General features: G+C 48.4%; 2 protein-coding genes across 2 annotated transcripts; one reads left to right on the top strand and one right to left on the bottom strand.

Annotated features, from left to right (window-relative positions):
- Positions 1 to 1,267: 1,267 nt before the first annotated feature.
- MYDGF (myeloid derived growth factor) lies at positions 1,268 to 14,418 on the bottom strand. The gene is made up of 6 exons (XM_081178129.1): positions 14,211 to 14,418; positions 12,156 to 12,206; positions 10,738 to 10,799; positions 10,278 to 10,359; positions 3,899 to 3,971; positions 1,268 to 1,888 (listed from the first exon to the last, which is right to left on the bottom strand). Exons 1-6 carry the CDS (start codon positions 14,388 to 14,390, stop codon positions 1,809 to 1,811), a joined length of 528 nt encoding a protein of 175 aa, XP_081034255.1. The 5' UTR covers positions 14,391 to 14,418; the 3' UTR covers positions 1,268 to 1,808.
- On the top strand, positions 6,089 to 9,072 carry LOC308577393 (tigger transposable element-derived protein 1-like; the record flags this gene model as incomplete). The annotated part of the gene is made up of 3 exons (XM_081177509.1): positions 6,089 to 6,187; positions 6,375 to 7,973; positions 9,063 to 9,072. The coding sequence occupies exons 2-3, from the start codon at positions 6,388 to 6,390 to the stop codon at positions 9,070 to 9,072; spliced, it is 1,596 nt and encodes a 531-aa protein (XP_081033635.1). The 5' UTR covers positions 6,089 to 6,187; positions 6,375 to 6,387.
- Positions 14,419 to 15,434: the final 1,016 nt, after the last annotated feature.

Here is a 15,434-nt window from a genome sequence, read left to right on the forward strand (position 1 = left end):
CATAGTGGTTATGGAAAGGGGGGGGGGTCAACTCTGGCTTTTGCTTTTAAATTTTTTCTGATGCTGTGGGTGGGAATGTATTCATGTGGTAGAGTCGTCATTTATCGTTCCATGTCATTCTACAACATAATCTTACAAGTTTATTTTGACCTTGCACCAGGGGTTTGGTTGTTTTTCATGGCGTTTTGAGTTGCATTGTTCCTTCAAGAAAACTCTTCAATACAATATATATACAGTGGTGCCTCGCAAGACAAAATTAATCCGTTCCGCGAGTCTCTCGTCTTGCGGTTTTTACGTCTTGCGAAGCACGGCTATTAGCGGCTTAGCGGCTATTAACGGCTTAGCGGCTATTAACGGCTTAGCGGCTATTAACGGCTTAGCGGCTTTAAGAAAAAGGAAACAAACTCGCAAGAACTCGCAAGACGTTTCGTCTTGCGAAGCAAGCCCATAGGGAAATTCGTCTTGCGGAACGACTCAAAAAACGGAAAACTCTTTCGTCTTGCGAGGCATTCGTCTTGCGAGGTACCACTGTATATTTAAAAATAACAATACTAATAACAGTAAGACACTGCTCTTTTCAATGCTCTTGCGCATGGGTAAGCAAACTAAGGCCCGGGGGCCGGATCCGGCCCAATCGTCTTCTAAATCCGCAGACAGTCTGGGAATCAGCATGTTTTTACATGAGTAGAATGTGTCCTTTTACAGTGGTGCCTCGCAAGACAAAAAGAATCCGTTCTGTGATTCTCTTCGTCTAGCGTTTTTTTTGTCTTGCGAAGCAAGCCCATTGACGGATTAGCGGCTTAGCGCTATTAGCGGCTTTTAGAGGCTTTTAGCGGCTTATCTGCTGATCGGATCAGCTGATAAGCGGCTTAGCGGCTTAGGAAAAGGGGGGGAGGGAAAAAACCCCACAGGAACTCGCAAGACATTGTCGTCTTGCGAAGGAAGCCCATAGGAGATTCGTTTTGCGAAGCACCTCCAAAACAGAAAACTCTTTCGTCTAGCGAGTTTTCTGTCTTGCGAGTCATTCGTCTTGCGGGGCACCACTGTATTTAAAATGAACCTCCGAGTTATTTGTGGGACATATGAATTCATTCATTGTTGTTTTTCTAAATTTAGTCCGGCCCCCCACAAGGTCTGAGGTACAGTGGACTGGCCCCCTGCTGAAAAATTTGAGAGCAAGATAGACGAGACTTGCACACCAATTTTTATTAGCGCCCAGGAAAGTGGAAGCAGCAGCAGCAGCAAAGAGACGAACAGAGGCAAACTGTAAGATATATATATTCTGATTTATTCGAACTATTGCCCTTTTTCACCAAGGAAGAGAGAAGGTGGGATTCTGTTGTGGTTATTAATCTGGCTTACGGAGGGGGAAGACAAGGTGGGGAGGGAATGCGGCGGTATATTTATTTGGTCCTTTCTGGATGAAAAATGATCAGAGGAATCGAAACTTCTGTGATGGTTTTCGGACACAGTCTCTCTGTGACAGCTGCCGCTGGTCTCTCCCAGATCTGGTGCTGCACCATCAGACTGGAAAAGAAGATTGCTAGGATGATAAACGGCGCCCCACATTTATTCCCCGCACCGCCGGTGACAATTCGTATTCCAAAGCAGAACACCAGAAACATCTCAAGAGGAGCTTTCAGGGTTTGTGGTGCCGAAGCACTGTGCAGTTTTGCAAATGCCTCCCCCAATTCCTACTCCAGCGTAGCACAGGAGGTCCCCACCCCTGCAAGAGTCGGCCAGAAGATCCACTTGCAATGTCCCCGGCAAAGCAGAGCACCTTCTAACAGGCAAGGGAACTTGGCGATTCATAGCTCGTCGTGGGCCGTTTTGGCGACGATCAGCAGCTTGGAGAGTTCTGAGCGGAATTTGCCTTCCTTGTGAGACACTGCAAAGGGGAGAAGACGACAGCAGGGTGAACAGAAGGGCAGAAAACACAAGGAAAGGCAGGAACACAGCTGCTCAACAGCGGAACAGTCTCTCCTTTTTAAACAGAGGTTGGATGGCCATCTGTCGTGTAGGATCACGCAGGTGGCGCTGTGGAGACACGATTTGTTCTCAGACCAAACGGGCACAGGTAACCAATTTGCCCACAAGCAGTCTCTTGAGAGGGACGCGGGGGGCGCTGTGGGTTAAACCAGAGAGCCTAGGGCTTGCCAATCAGAAGGTCAGCGGTTCAAATCCCTGCGATGGGGTGAGCTCCCATTGCACAGTGCCTGCTCCTGCCAACCTAGCAGTTCAAAAGCACATCAAAGTGCAAGTGGATAAATAGGTACCACTCCGGCGGGAAGGTAAACGGTGTTTCCATACGCTGCTCTGGTTCGCCAGAAGCGGCTTACTCATGGTGGCCACATGACCCGGAAGCTGTACACCAGCTCCCTTGGCCAATAAAGTGAGAGGAGCACCGCAACCCCAGAGTCGGTCACAACTGGACCTAATGGTCAGGGGTCCCTTTACCTTTACTAGTCTCTTGAGAGTCCCATGGACTGCAAGAAGATCAAACCTCTCCATTCTGAAGGAAATCAGCCCTGAGTGCTCACTGGAAGGACAGATCGTGAAGCTGAGGCTCCAATACTTTGGCCACCTCATGAGAAGAGAAGACTCCCTGGAAAAGACCCTGATGCTGGGAAAGATGGAGGGCACAAGGAGAAGGGGACGACAGAGGACGAGATGGTGGGACAGTGTTCTCGAAGCTACCAGCATGAGTTTGACCAAACTGCGGGAGGCAGTGGAAGACAGGAGTGCCTGGCGTGCTCTGGTCCAGGGGGGCACGAAGAGTCGGACACGACTAAATGACTAAACAACAACACAGTCCCAGTAAACAATTTGCCCACAAGAGGACAGAGCCGGCGTACGTTATCTGAGCTACAGAACAAGCTTAGAAGCCACAGATGTGACGGTTAAGCTCCCGTTCCCCATACATGCGAAAGGTCGGAAGCAACAGCTTTCTCCGGCACATCCCTTGCACCCGGTACACTGCCACCAAACATGGAAGCTTGATTGACTGATAGATAGATTGATTGATTGATGCATGCATGCATGCATGCATGCAAATTGCATTGATATCCCACTTTGCTCCAGTGAGCTCATGATGATATGCAGTATGACTCTAAAAATATATATTTAAAAATCCTTACTCCACTCCAGGGAAGCAGTTTAGGATGCAAACCCAAAACCACCTAGTGAACTTTATATCGGGTGATGATACAGTGGACTAAAGATTTTGGATATAATATTCAGTTAGAATCCTGGGAAAGGTTACGGAAGGAAGGTATCGATTTTACTGCATGCAGTGCACTTAAAGAAACTGTTGTGAAAATGATGTACAGGTGGTATTTAACACCAGCTAAACTGGCTAAAAGGGGATGCAGGTGGCGCTGTGGGTTAAACCACAGAGCCTAGGACTTGCCGATCAGAAGGTCGGCGGTTCGAATCCCCGCAATGACGGGGTGAGCTCCCGTTGCTAGGTCCCTGCTCCTGCCAACCTAGCAGTTCGAAAGCACGTCAAAGTGCAAGTAGATCAATAGGTACCGCTCTGGTGGTAAGGTAAACGGTGTTTCCGTGCGCTGCTCTGGTTCGCCAGAAGCGGCTTAGTCATGCTGGCCACATGACCCGGAAGCTGTACGCCGGCTCCCTCCGCCAGTAAAGCAAGATGAGCGCCGCAACCCCAGAGTCGGCCACGACTGGACCTAATGGTCAGGGGTCCCTTTACCTTTACCTTTAAACTGGCTAAAATGTGCAAGACAAGAACCAATGTGTGTTGGAAATGTAAGGAAAGGTATCTTCTACCACATGTGGTGCTGAGCTCCTGCCACGAACGCTCTGGAGGCTTTGTCCGCCCCAAGCAGCCCTCTGTACCCCCGAAGTAGTGTCCTCAGCTCCTCCCACTGCTACTCACCTGCCGTTTCGGTCACCTGGAATTCCTCCTCCTTTAAGGGAACGTCACTCTGCCCTCCAACCGCAGCCGTGGACTGCAACAAGACAGAAGGTACTCAGACGGGCATGTCCCAAAATTTCTCTCCCGCCTGCTGCTCAAACTAGTCGTCACAGGAACAGAGGAATCTGCCTTCCACTGATTCAGGCCGCTGGGTCTATCCAAGCCCAATGCCATCAACACCAAGCGTGGGGAAGGAACCCTTTGGACTGCCAGGTTTTCTGAGACTCCAATTCTTATCATCCCCAGAAAGTAGCGAAGCAATGTTTGGCAGAACAAATTTTCCCCACACCTGGTCTACACTGACTGGCAGAAAGACCTGTAGGTCTTTGCTTACTTATTTGTTAGTTGCTTTTCTCAGTGGCCTAAAGCGGCTTCCCCCTTACTACCAAGCCAGGTTCAAGTCTGTTGTAATAATAGTAATAATTTATTATTTATAGCCCGCCCATCTGGCTCAGTTTCCCCAGCCACCCTGGGCAACTCCCAACAGAATATTAAAAGCATGATAAAACATGCAACATTAAAAGCTTCCCTAAACAGGGCTGCCTTCAGATGTCTTCTAAAAGTCAGGTACAGTAGTGCCCCGCAAGACGAATGCCTCGCAAGACAAAAAACTCGCTAGACGAAAGGTTTTTTCGTCCGCGATTTGCCTCGCAAGACGAATTCCCCTATGGGCTTGCTTCGCAAAACGAAAACGTCTCGCGACTTTGTTTCCTTTGTGCAAAAACCGTTAAAACCAAGGGTGCTTAGCTTGAGCAGCTGCAGTTGCGACTTGGCTTCGAGGAGCAACTGTTAGCACGTGGTTTGGTAGCCTTTTATCAGACTTTGCTCACTTTTGAAGATTTTCCAAAACTTTTCCAGAACTTTTCCAGAACTTCTCTTCCATCCATTTGGTAAGTTAAACTTTTGTAACTTTTTTGGGGGGTTTTGGATTTTGGGGTGGGGGTGTTTGGGATTCAAGGACTTGGTGTTGGGAAGGGGTTTGCGATAATCTGGGGGCTTGTGGGCCTTTTTTGGGAATTTTTATGATTTTCTGTGACCATTGTGCCAGGTTGTTTATTTTTGAAAATTTTTCTGAGTTTGAATTTCTGAGTGCTGGCTGGCTGGGGGAACAGTGGGGGAGGATTCTGCAGAAATCTGGGACCATTTGGGGGTTTTTTGGAATTTTTATGATTTTCTGTGACCATTGGGCATGGCTGTTTATTTTCGAATTTTTTTTTCTGAGTTTGAATTTCTGAGTGCTGGCTGGCTGGGGGAACAGTGGGGGAGGATTCTGCAGAAATCTGGGACCATTTGGGGGTTTTTTGGAATTTTTATGATTTTCTGTGACCATTGGGCATGGCTGTTTATTTTTGAATTTTTTTTTCTGAGTTTGAATTTCTGAGTGCTGGCTGGCTGGGGGAACAGTGGGGGAGGATTCTGCAGAAATCTGGGACCATTTGGGGGTTTTTTGGAATTTTTATGATTTTCTGTGACCACTAGGCATGGCTGTTTATTTTCGAATTTTTTTTTCTGAGTTTGAATTTCTGAGTGCTGGCTGGCTGGGGGAACAGTGGGGGAGGATTCTGCAGAAATCTGGGGGCTTGTGGGGGTTTTTTGGAATTTTTATGATTTTCTGTGACCACTAGGCATGGCTGTTTATTTTCGAATTTTTTTTTCTGAGTTTGAATTTCTGAGTGCTGGCTGGCTGGGGGAACAGTGGGGGAGGTTTCTGCAGAAATCTGGGGGCTTGTGGGGGTTTTTTGGAATTTTTATGATTTTCTGTGACCACTAGGCATGGCTGTTTATTTTCGAATTTTTTTTTCTGAGTTTGAATTTCTGAGTGCTGGCTGGCTGGGGGAACAGTGGGGGAGGTTTCTGCAGAAATCTGGGGGCTTGTGGGGGTTTTTTGGAATTTTTATGATTTTCTGTGACCATTGGGCCAGGTTGTTTTTTTTGAAAATTTTTCTGAGTTTGAATTTCTGAGTGCTGGCCATGTTGTTATTTTTTGAAATTTTTTTTTGTCTGGGTGGGGAAGCAGTTGGGGAGGGGTTTGCAGCAGTAGGGGAGGGGCTGGGGGAGCAGTTGAGGAGGGGTTTGCAATTTCTGTGTTGTGGGTGGGTTGGTGCGTGTCTGTGGGAGCAGTTGAGGTTTTTGAAGACATTGGTGATTTTTGAAGCTTTTCCTAAACTTTTTTTGCAGCCATTTGAGGTTCCTGAGGACTTCGGTGGTTGATTGTTGAAGCTTTTCCAGAACTTCTCTTTCATCCATTTGGTAAGCTCAACTTTTAAAACTTTTTGGGGGGTTTTGGGATTTTGGATTTGGGGTTGGGGTGCTTGGGATTCAAGGCCTTGGTTCTGGGTTTTAATTTCTGTGTGGTGGGTGGCTGGGTGCTTTTGTATTTTTTGGGTTTGAAGCACATCACTGATTTTTTTTTCTGTTTCTGAGTTTACAAAGGTAGGACCTGTGCTGCCATGGGACCCAAGAAGACTGCTGCTGCGGTGGCCGGCGAGAGGAAGAAGGAGAAGGTGACGCTGGAAATGAAGAAGGACATCATTCGGAAGCACGACGGCGGAATGCGTGTGACGGACATCGCCAGGGAGTACGGCAGGAACCCTTCGACCATCGGGACCATCCTGAAGATGAGGGAGAAGATCATGGCGACTGATGCAGCCAAGGGAGTCACCAGGATCGTGAAGAACCGCCCAGCTGTCCTGGAGGAGGTCGAGAAGTTGCTGCTCATCTGGATAGAAGAGAAGCAGCGTGCAGGGGACACAGTGTCTGAGGCCGTCATTTGTGAGAAGGCCAAGGCCTTGCATGCTGACCTCATCCGGGAACAGCCAGGAACCTCAGCCGAGCCAGAAGTCTTCAAGGCTAGCAGAGGTTGGTTTGACCGGTTCAAGACAAGATCTGGCATCCACAGCGTGGTCAGGCATGGAGAGGCTGCCAGTTCTGATGTTCCTGCGGCTGAAGACTTTGCAGCGGAGTTCCTGGAGCTTGTGAAGACGGAGGGCTACGTTCCGCAGCAGGTCTTCAACTGCGACGAGACCGGGCTGTTTTGGAAGAGGATGCCCAAAAGGACTTTCATCACTCAGGAGGAGTCCAGGCTGCCTGGCCACAAGCCCATGAAGGACCGTCTGACCCTGCTCTTCTGTGCCAACGCAAGCGGTGACCTGAAGATCAAGCCCCTGCTGGTGTACCACTCGGAGAACCCACGGGCCTTCAAGAGACACAAGATCGACAAGGAGCGGCTGAGTGTCATGTGGCGATCCAACAGCAAGGCTTGGGTCACACGTGTGCTGTTTGTGGACTGGGTCAATCTTGCTTTTGGCCCTGCTGTCAAGCAGTACCTGCTGGACAACGACCTGCCGCTGAAGGCTTTGCTTCTGATGGACAATGCTCCTGCCCATCCTAAAGGCCTTGAGGTGGACTTGTTGGAGGAGTTCAGCTTCATCAACATCATGTTCCTGCCGCCTAACACCACGCCACTGCTCCAGCCGATGGATCAGCAGGTCATCGCCAATTTCAAAAAACTCTACACCAAGGAGCTTTTCAGGCGATGCTTTGAGGTGACTGACTGCACCACCATCACCCTGCGGGAATTCTGGAAGGACCACTTCGACATCGTCACCTGCTTGAAGATGGTCAACACGGCCTGGAAAGGGATCAGCCAGAGAAATTTGAATTGCGCTTGGCGCAGCCTGTGGCCGGACTGTGTGGCACCAAGTGACTCTGATGCACCAGAGTCAACAGTGGTGCAGGACATTGTTGCCTTGGGGAGGACCATGGGCCTGGAGGTCACGGAGGAGGACGTCTGCGAGCTGGTGGAGGGGCACGACGACGAGCTGACCACCGTGGAGCTGGTTGAACTGCAGGCAGAGGCTGCGCAGGAGCAGGCCTCACTGGAGGAGGAGGAAGCAACTGAGGAACGGCTGTCCTCCGAAAGACTGAGGGACATTTGCCAGAGGTGGAAGGAGGTGCAGACTTTTGCAGATCTACACCACCATGAGAAGCATGTGGCACATGACGCTGGGAACTTTTATGATACGAGGGTCATGTCGTATTTCAGGGACCTGCTGAAAAGGCGGATAAAGCAGCAGACTATGGACAGGTTCTTGACCAAGAAGCAAAGAGTGGAAGAGGAGCCTTCTTCAAGTGGACCCCCAGAGTCTTAGAAAATGTAATGTACACTGTACTTTGTTGATTTTTAAATGTTTTTCTGTCATGTTTATAAAGTTAATTTATTTTCCCTTCAATTTTTGAACTGCTCTTTACAGTATGTGTGACTTTAAAGAGCAGTTAATAAACTGTTGTTGTACCAAATTTGGCTTTGTTTGGACTTTTTTTGACCATAGGAACGCATTAATTGGATTTCAATGCATTCCTATGGGATTTCGTGCTTCGCAAGACGAAAAATTCGCTAGACGACAAAAATTGCGGAACGAATTAATTTCGTCTTGCGGGGCACCACTGTAGTTGTTTATTTCCTTGACATCTGATGGGAGGGCGTTCCACAGGGCGGGTGCCACCACCGAGAAGGCCCTCTGCCTGGTTCCCTCTAACCTCACTTCTCGCAGGGAGGGAACTGCCAGAAGGCCCTCGGAGCTGGACCTCAGTTAGGGCAGAACAATGTGGGAGGAGATGCTCCTTCAGGTATACTGGGCCAAAGCTGTTTAGGGCTTGAAAGGTCAGCACCAACACTTTGAATTGTACTCAGAAACGTACTGGGAGCCAATGTAGGTCTTTTAGGACTGGTGTTATATGGTCTCGGCGGCCGCTCCCAGTCACCAGTCTAGCTGCTGCATTCTGAATTAGTTGTAGTTTCCGGGTCACCTTCAAATGTAGCCCCACGTAGAGCGCATTTCAGTAATCCAAGCGGGAGATAACCAGAGCATGCACCACTCTGGCAAGACAGTCCGCGGGCAGGTATGGTCTCATCCTGAGTACCAGATGGAGCTGGTAGACAGCTGCCCTGGACTCAGAATTGACCTGCAACTCCATGGACAGCTGTGAGTCCAAAATGACTCCCAGGCTGCGCACCTGGTCCTTCAGGGGCACAGTTGCCCCATTCCGGGCTAATCTACTAAGCCCTGCACAACTTAGGTCCAGGGACTGCCTAAACCCTGATATCCCAACTTGATCACTACAGGGGTGGTTGAGGCTCATTTGATAATAGCAAGAATCGCCCAGATCCTGTGGAACTCCCTGCCAAAAGAAATTCAGCAGACGCCTCCTGTGCCAACTTTCAAATTCCTGATGATTCCTTTTCTATCCTATCAGACCTATGAAGGCCAACAAGAATACAATTATTTTCATATTGAGATATTTGTAGACTAAATTTGGAAGAAATTCTTCCAACTTTCCTTCTTCTTTTTTCCTTTTCTTCCTTTTTCTCTTTTGTTCTATATATATATATGTGTGTGTGTGTGTGTGTGTGCTCATCTGAAATATGTATGTATGTATCTATGTATGTATGTATCTATGTATGTATTTAGGGACGCAGGTGGCGCTGTGTGTTAAACCACTGAGCCTAGGACTTGCCGATCAGGAGGTCGGCGGTTCGAATCCCCGCGACGGGGTGAGCTCCCGTTGCCCAGTCCCTGCTCCTGCCAACCTAGCAGTTCGAAAGCATGTCAAAGTGCAAGTAGATAAATAGGCACCACTCTGGCGGGAAGGTAAACGGCGTTTCTGTGTGCTGCTCTGGTTCGCTAGAAGCAGCTTAGTCCTGCTGGCCACATGACCCGGAAGCTGTACGCCGGCTCCCTCGGCCAATAAAGCGAGATGAGCACCACAACCCCAGAGTTGGCCACAATTGGACCTAATGGTCAGGGGTCCCTTTACCTTTACCTTTACCTTTACATGTCCAGGTAAATAAAACAGGAATCAAGGAGGAATGCGGAATGCATTTAGCAAATCCCGGAGGTCATAAACAGGGAAGGAAGGATGGCAATGAAAAATAGTATTTACCATCTCCTTGTAAACTCTCGACTGGACCTAATAGTCAGGGGTCCCTCTACCTTTACCTTTATGTATGTATTTGCAATATTTTGCTTATATTTTGTAATAATTATGTTAAATAAATTAATAAAAAAGAATACAATTGAATAACTGTATTCAATAATTAACAACAATTGGTGTCTGTTTTTAATATCGTTATGGTTTCTATTGTGTGGTTTTATTGCTCTAAACACTTTTGATATGTTTTTTAATTTGTAATTTTTTTATGATGTAGCAGCATACAAACACTGCTATAAATAAACACAATGAAATTTAGACAGGGCCGTTTCTACGTGGAGATGCCAGGGATCAAACAGGAGACCTTTGGCCAGCCCCCCACCTCACCCTAGAAACAGAAAAGACTTACGTAGGCCATGCCATACTCGATCTTCGCTCCTTTGACCTCGCCTTTAAACTGGGTGAAGAAGAGGTAAGACTTCCCTTGGGGCCTTGGACATGAAAGGAAGGGACAAAATGTAAAGCCACAGCAGAGGTTGTATGCGGGTTATATGTAGGGATGCAGGTGGCGCTGTGGTCTAAACCACCGAGTCTCTTGGGCATGCCAATCAGAAGGTCGGTGGTTTGAATCCCCGTGACGGGGTGAGCTCCCATTGCTCTGTCCCTGCTCCTGCCAACCTTAGCAGTTCGAAAGCACACCACTGCAAGTAGATAAATAGGTACCACTGCGGCAGGAAGGTAAACAGCATTTCCGTGCACTATGGTTTCCGTCACAGTTTCCGAATTACAGTAGTCAAGCCCGGAGATGACCGTCGCATGGATCACTGTGGCCAGGGCGGGGCGCGAAAGGTATTATTATTATTACTCACCTCCAGATGGAACAGGAAAACAGCAGGTTATCTTCACTGATCCCAATGCTCATCTGCCATTTCTTGGAAGGGAAAAGGAATAACAGTCAATCTCAGCATTTAGGCCCGCACTTACCTATCAGATAAGCAAGATCTGCCTATCAGATAAAACTTAGCCATGAGCAAACTGCAGCCGCTACTAGGAAAGCTAACCAACAAATTGAAATCAGCAGGAGACAAACAAAAGAGAATGTCTCCACCCCATTGTGGCTCCCTTTTATTACATACACAGCCCAACAAGACAACAACATAAACCCCACAACTGGGGTTTACTGATACAAATCAATATGGCTAATTTGACCCAACAACCTCCCACCCCCTCTCACACACAAATAAATCTGACAGCAATCTACCAAATTCAACCAATAATAATAATAATAATAATTTATTATTTGTACCCCGCCCATCTGGCTGGGTTTCCCCAGCCACTCTAGGCGGCTTCCACAAAGACCAAAAATACACTAAGATGTCACACATTGAAAACTTCCCTAAATAAAATAAATATTTAAAGCTTCCCTAAACAGGACTGCCTTAAGATGTCTTCTGAATGTCAGATAGTTGTTTATCTCTTTGACAACTGATGGGAGGGCATTCCACAGGGCGGGCAACACTACCGAGAAGGCCCTCTGCCTGGTTCCCTGTAGCTTTCCTTCTCGCAATGAGGGAACTGCCAGAAGGCCCTCAGCGCTGGACCTCAGCGTCGGGGCAGAACGATGGGGGTGGAAACGCTCCTTCAGGTATACTGGGCCAAGGCCATTTAGGGTTTTAAAGGTAGTAGTTGTAGTTTCCGGGTCACATTCAAAGGTAGCCCCACGTAGAGCGCATTGCAGTAGTCCAAGCGGGAGATAACTAGAGCATGCACCACTCTGGCGAGACAGTCCGCGGGCAGGTAGGGTCTCAGCCTGCGTACCAGGTGGAGTTGGTAGACAGCTGCCCTGGATACAGAATTGACCTGCGCCTCCATGGACAGCTATGAGTCCAAAATGACTCCCAGGCTGCGCACCTGGTCCTTCAGGGGCACAGTTACCCCATTCAGGACCAGGGAGTCCTCCACACCAGCCCGCCCCCAATCAACCATGCTCTGGGTTCCCCAATCTCTTTCACCACCATTGGAGACTATTAAATGAACAGATGAAGAACCTATTGATGTGACGCTGACATAAAACCCCACACATACACTGCGGGTGGGGAGGAAAAATTATTTCTCCCCCTCACCTAATGCCTATGGCAGTAATGCCTCACACCAAATATAAGAGTTTAGGAGAATGTTAAGTGTTCCACCTTACAGAATTAAAGAGTGTCGCTCCAGCTTCAGAATTAAGGGCAGTAGCTGGGGGGGGGACCTAAGCAAAATTGGCCTTAGGATTAGTGCAACTCACTTCGTTGGTCCCACCTTGAGCAGCATAGGTGAAGGTGCAGGTGTAGTCTCCCTGAAGGAAAGAAAGAAACAGAAACGAGGGTTTTAAAACACTCAGCGCTTTCTTCCATGGGACAGCGCTGGTTAACAAGTTATCAAGAGAGGAGCCGAGAAAACGAACACTGAAGTGTGAATATAAAATATAATGAATACAGTGGTGCCTCGCAAGACGAAATTAATCCGTTTCGCGAGTCTCTTCGTCTTGCGGTTTTTTCGGCTTGCGAAGCACGGCTATTAGCGGCTTTTAGCGGCTTAGCGGCTATTAATGGCTTAGCGACTTAGCGGCTATTAACGGCTTAGCGGCTTTAAGAAAAAGGAAACAAACTCGCAAGAACTCGCAAGACGTTTCGTCTTGCGAAGCAAGCCCATAGGGAAATTCGTCTTGCGGAACGGCTCAAAAAAAACAGAAAACTCTTTCGTCTTGTGCGTTTTTCGTCTTGCGAGGCATCCGTCTTGCGAGGCACCACTGTATATGATGTGAAAACTCTCCCAGAGCCAGTGTGGGGTAACGGTTATACAGTGGTGCCTCGCAAGACGAAAAGAATCTGTTCTGTGATTCTCTTCGTCTAGCGGTTTTTTCGTCTTGCGAAGCAAGCCCATTGACGGATTAGCGGATTAGCGCTATTAGCGGCTTTTAGCGGCTTATCTGCTGATCGGATCAGCTGATAAGCGGCTTAGCGGCTTAGAAAAAGGGGGGAGGGGAAAAAACCCGCAGGAACTCGCAAGACATTGTCGTCTTGCGAAGCAAGCCCATAGGAAATTCGTTTTGCGAAGCACCTCCAAAACGGAAAACTCTTTCGTCTAGCGAGTTTTCCGTCTTGCGAGGCATTCGTCTTGCGGGGCACCACTGTAGAGTGTTGGACTAGGGCCCGGTAGAAGCCAGGGTTCAAATGCCCTACTCAGCCATGGAGCTCTCTGGATGTGACTGCCTTCCCTCGGCCCAGCCCTACCTCACAGGGTTGTTGTGGGGGTGAAATGAGGAGTGTTCGGAGAACCACGTGAACCGCCTTGAAGCTCCATGGAGGGAAAGGTGGGAGACAAATGCAATTAATGCAATAAATAAATACGTGCAATAAATAAATGCGTCCACTGCAATAAATGAATAAATATGCACAATAAATGAATGCAATTACTGCAATAAGTAAATGTAATAGATAAATATGTGCAATAAGTAAATGCAATAAATGAATAAACATGCGCAATAAAGGAATGCAATTACTGCAATAAGTAAATGCAAAAAAATGCAATTACTGCAATAAAGGTAAAGGGACCCCTGACCATTAGGTCCAGTCGTGGCCGACTCTGGGGTTGCGGCGCCATTCTCGCTTTATTGGCCATGGGAGCCGGCATACAGCTTCCGGGTCATGTGGCCAGCAGGACTGAGCCGCTTCTGGCGAACCAGAGCAGCGCACGGAAACACCGTTCACCTTACCACCAGAGCGGTATCTATTTATCTACTTGCACTCTGACGTGCTTTCGAACTGTTAGGTTGGCAGGAGCAGGGACTGAGCAACGGGAGCTCACCCCGTCATTGCGGGGATTTGAACTGCCGACCTTCTGATTGGCAAGCCCTAGGCTCTGTGGTTTAACCCACAGCGCCACCCACGTCCCTTAAAGGTACGTGGTTGCAATTACTGCAATAATAATAATAATAATGCAATTGCTGCAATAAGGCAAATTGCTGCAATAAATAAATAAATGCAATAAAAACAATAAACAAGCAACAAAATGAAACAATTGAAATAAAAATTGGTAAGAGTGTGCTTATAATTAATTAATTAGTTAGTTAGTTAGTTAACAGAAATGAGAAGTGCAGACACTTCTAGGCTGAGAGGTGCCAAGCCTAACAGAACCAAAGTTTTCCCCTAACTACGGGTGCCGCGAAGGGACACGCCCCGCCCTCTCCGCCGCGAGGCCCCGCCCGGGGCTTCGCTCCAGCCAATCAGAGCGCTGCCCCGTCCGCCGGGTCAGGCGCGCCTCAGCCAACCAGCGGCCGCCACCTCCCCCCGGCTCTCACCAGGCTCTTCGAGAACGAGTGGGCGGCTCCGCCGGGCCTCACGTCGAACTCGGCCGTGCTTTGGTCCCCCTCGGCCCCGGCCTCTGCCGCGGGAAGAAGAGGGAGGAGGAGGAAGAAGGCGGCGGCCGTCGCCAGACCGTTCCGAAGCCGCCGAGCTCTGACCGACCTGGGCGCCGCCATCTTTGGAGGGGGAAAAACCCGGATGGGCGGGGGCTACGGCGAGCCACGGTGGCCAAACGGCGTCCTTTGCGTTGCCTGCGCAGGCGCGTTGTGTTTTCCTTGCCGCCCCGGCGGCCATCTTTGAAGCGGGCGAAGGATGGTTAACCCTTTGCTGCCGAGTCTTTTTTTCCCCACGTCCAAGAGCGCAGATAGAAAGCACGTTTCTTCTCCCTTCTGCAATCGGAATTGTAGCTCTGAATACCTAGCCGGAATTAAGATTTCTGGAAGAAATATCAACAGCCTCAGATATGCAGAGGACACAACCTTGATGGCAGAAAGTGAGGAGGAATTAAAGAACCTTTTATTGAGGGTGAAAGAGGAGAGTGCAAAATATGGTCTGAAGCTCAACATCAAAAAAAAAGGAAGATTGTGGCCACTGGTCCCACCACCTCCTGGCAAATAGAAGGGGGAGAAATGGAGGCAGGGAGAGATTTTACTTTCTTGGGCTCCATGATCACTGCAGATGGTGACAGCAGTCACGAAATTAAAAGACGCCTGCTTCTTGGGAGAAAAGCAATGACAAACCTGGATAGCATCTTAAAAGTAGATAGGTAGCCGTGTTGGTCTGCCATAGTCAAAATAAAAAAATTCCTTCCAGTAGCACCTTAAAGACCAACTAAGTTAGTTCTTGGTATGAGCTTTCGTGTGCATGTATCTGAAGAAGTGTGCATGCACACGAAAGCTCATACCAAGAACTAACTTAGTTGGTCTTTAAGGTGCTACTGGAAGGAATTTTTTTATTTTGAGCATCTTAAAAAGCAGAGACATCACCTTGACAACATAGGTCCATATAGTTAAAGCTATGGTTTTCCCAGTAGTGATGTATGGAAGTGACAGCTGGACCATAAAGAAGGCTGATTGCCGAAGAATTGATGCGTTTGAATTCTGGTGCTGGAGGAGACTCTTGAGAATCCCATGGACTGCAAGAAAATATAACCTATCCATTCTGAAGGAAACCAGCCCTGAGTGCTCACTGGAAGGACAGATCCTGAAGCTGAGGCTCCA

This window comes from Podarcis bocagei (genome assembly GCF_964188305.1).
Source record: "Podarcis bocagei genome assembly, chromosome: 18".
In the NCBI taxonomy this organism is placed as follows: domain Eukaryota; kingdom Metazoa; phylum Chordata; class Lepidosauria; order Squamata; family Lacertidae; genus Podarcis; species Podarcis bocagei.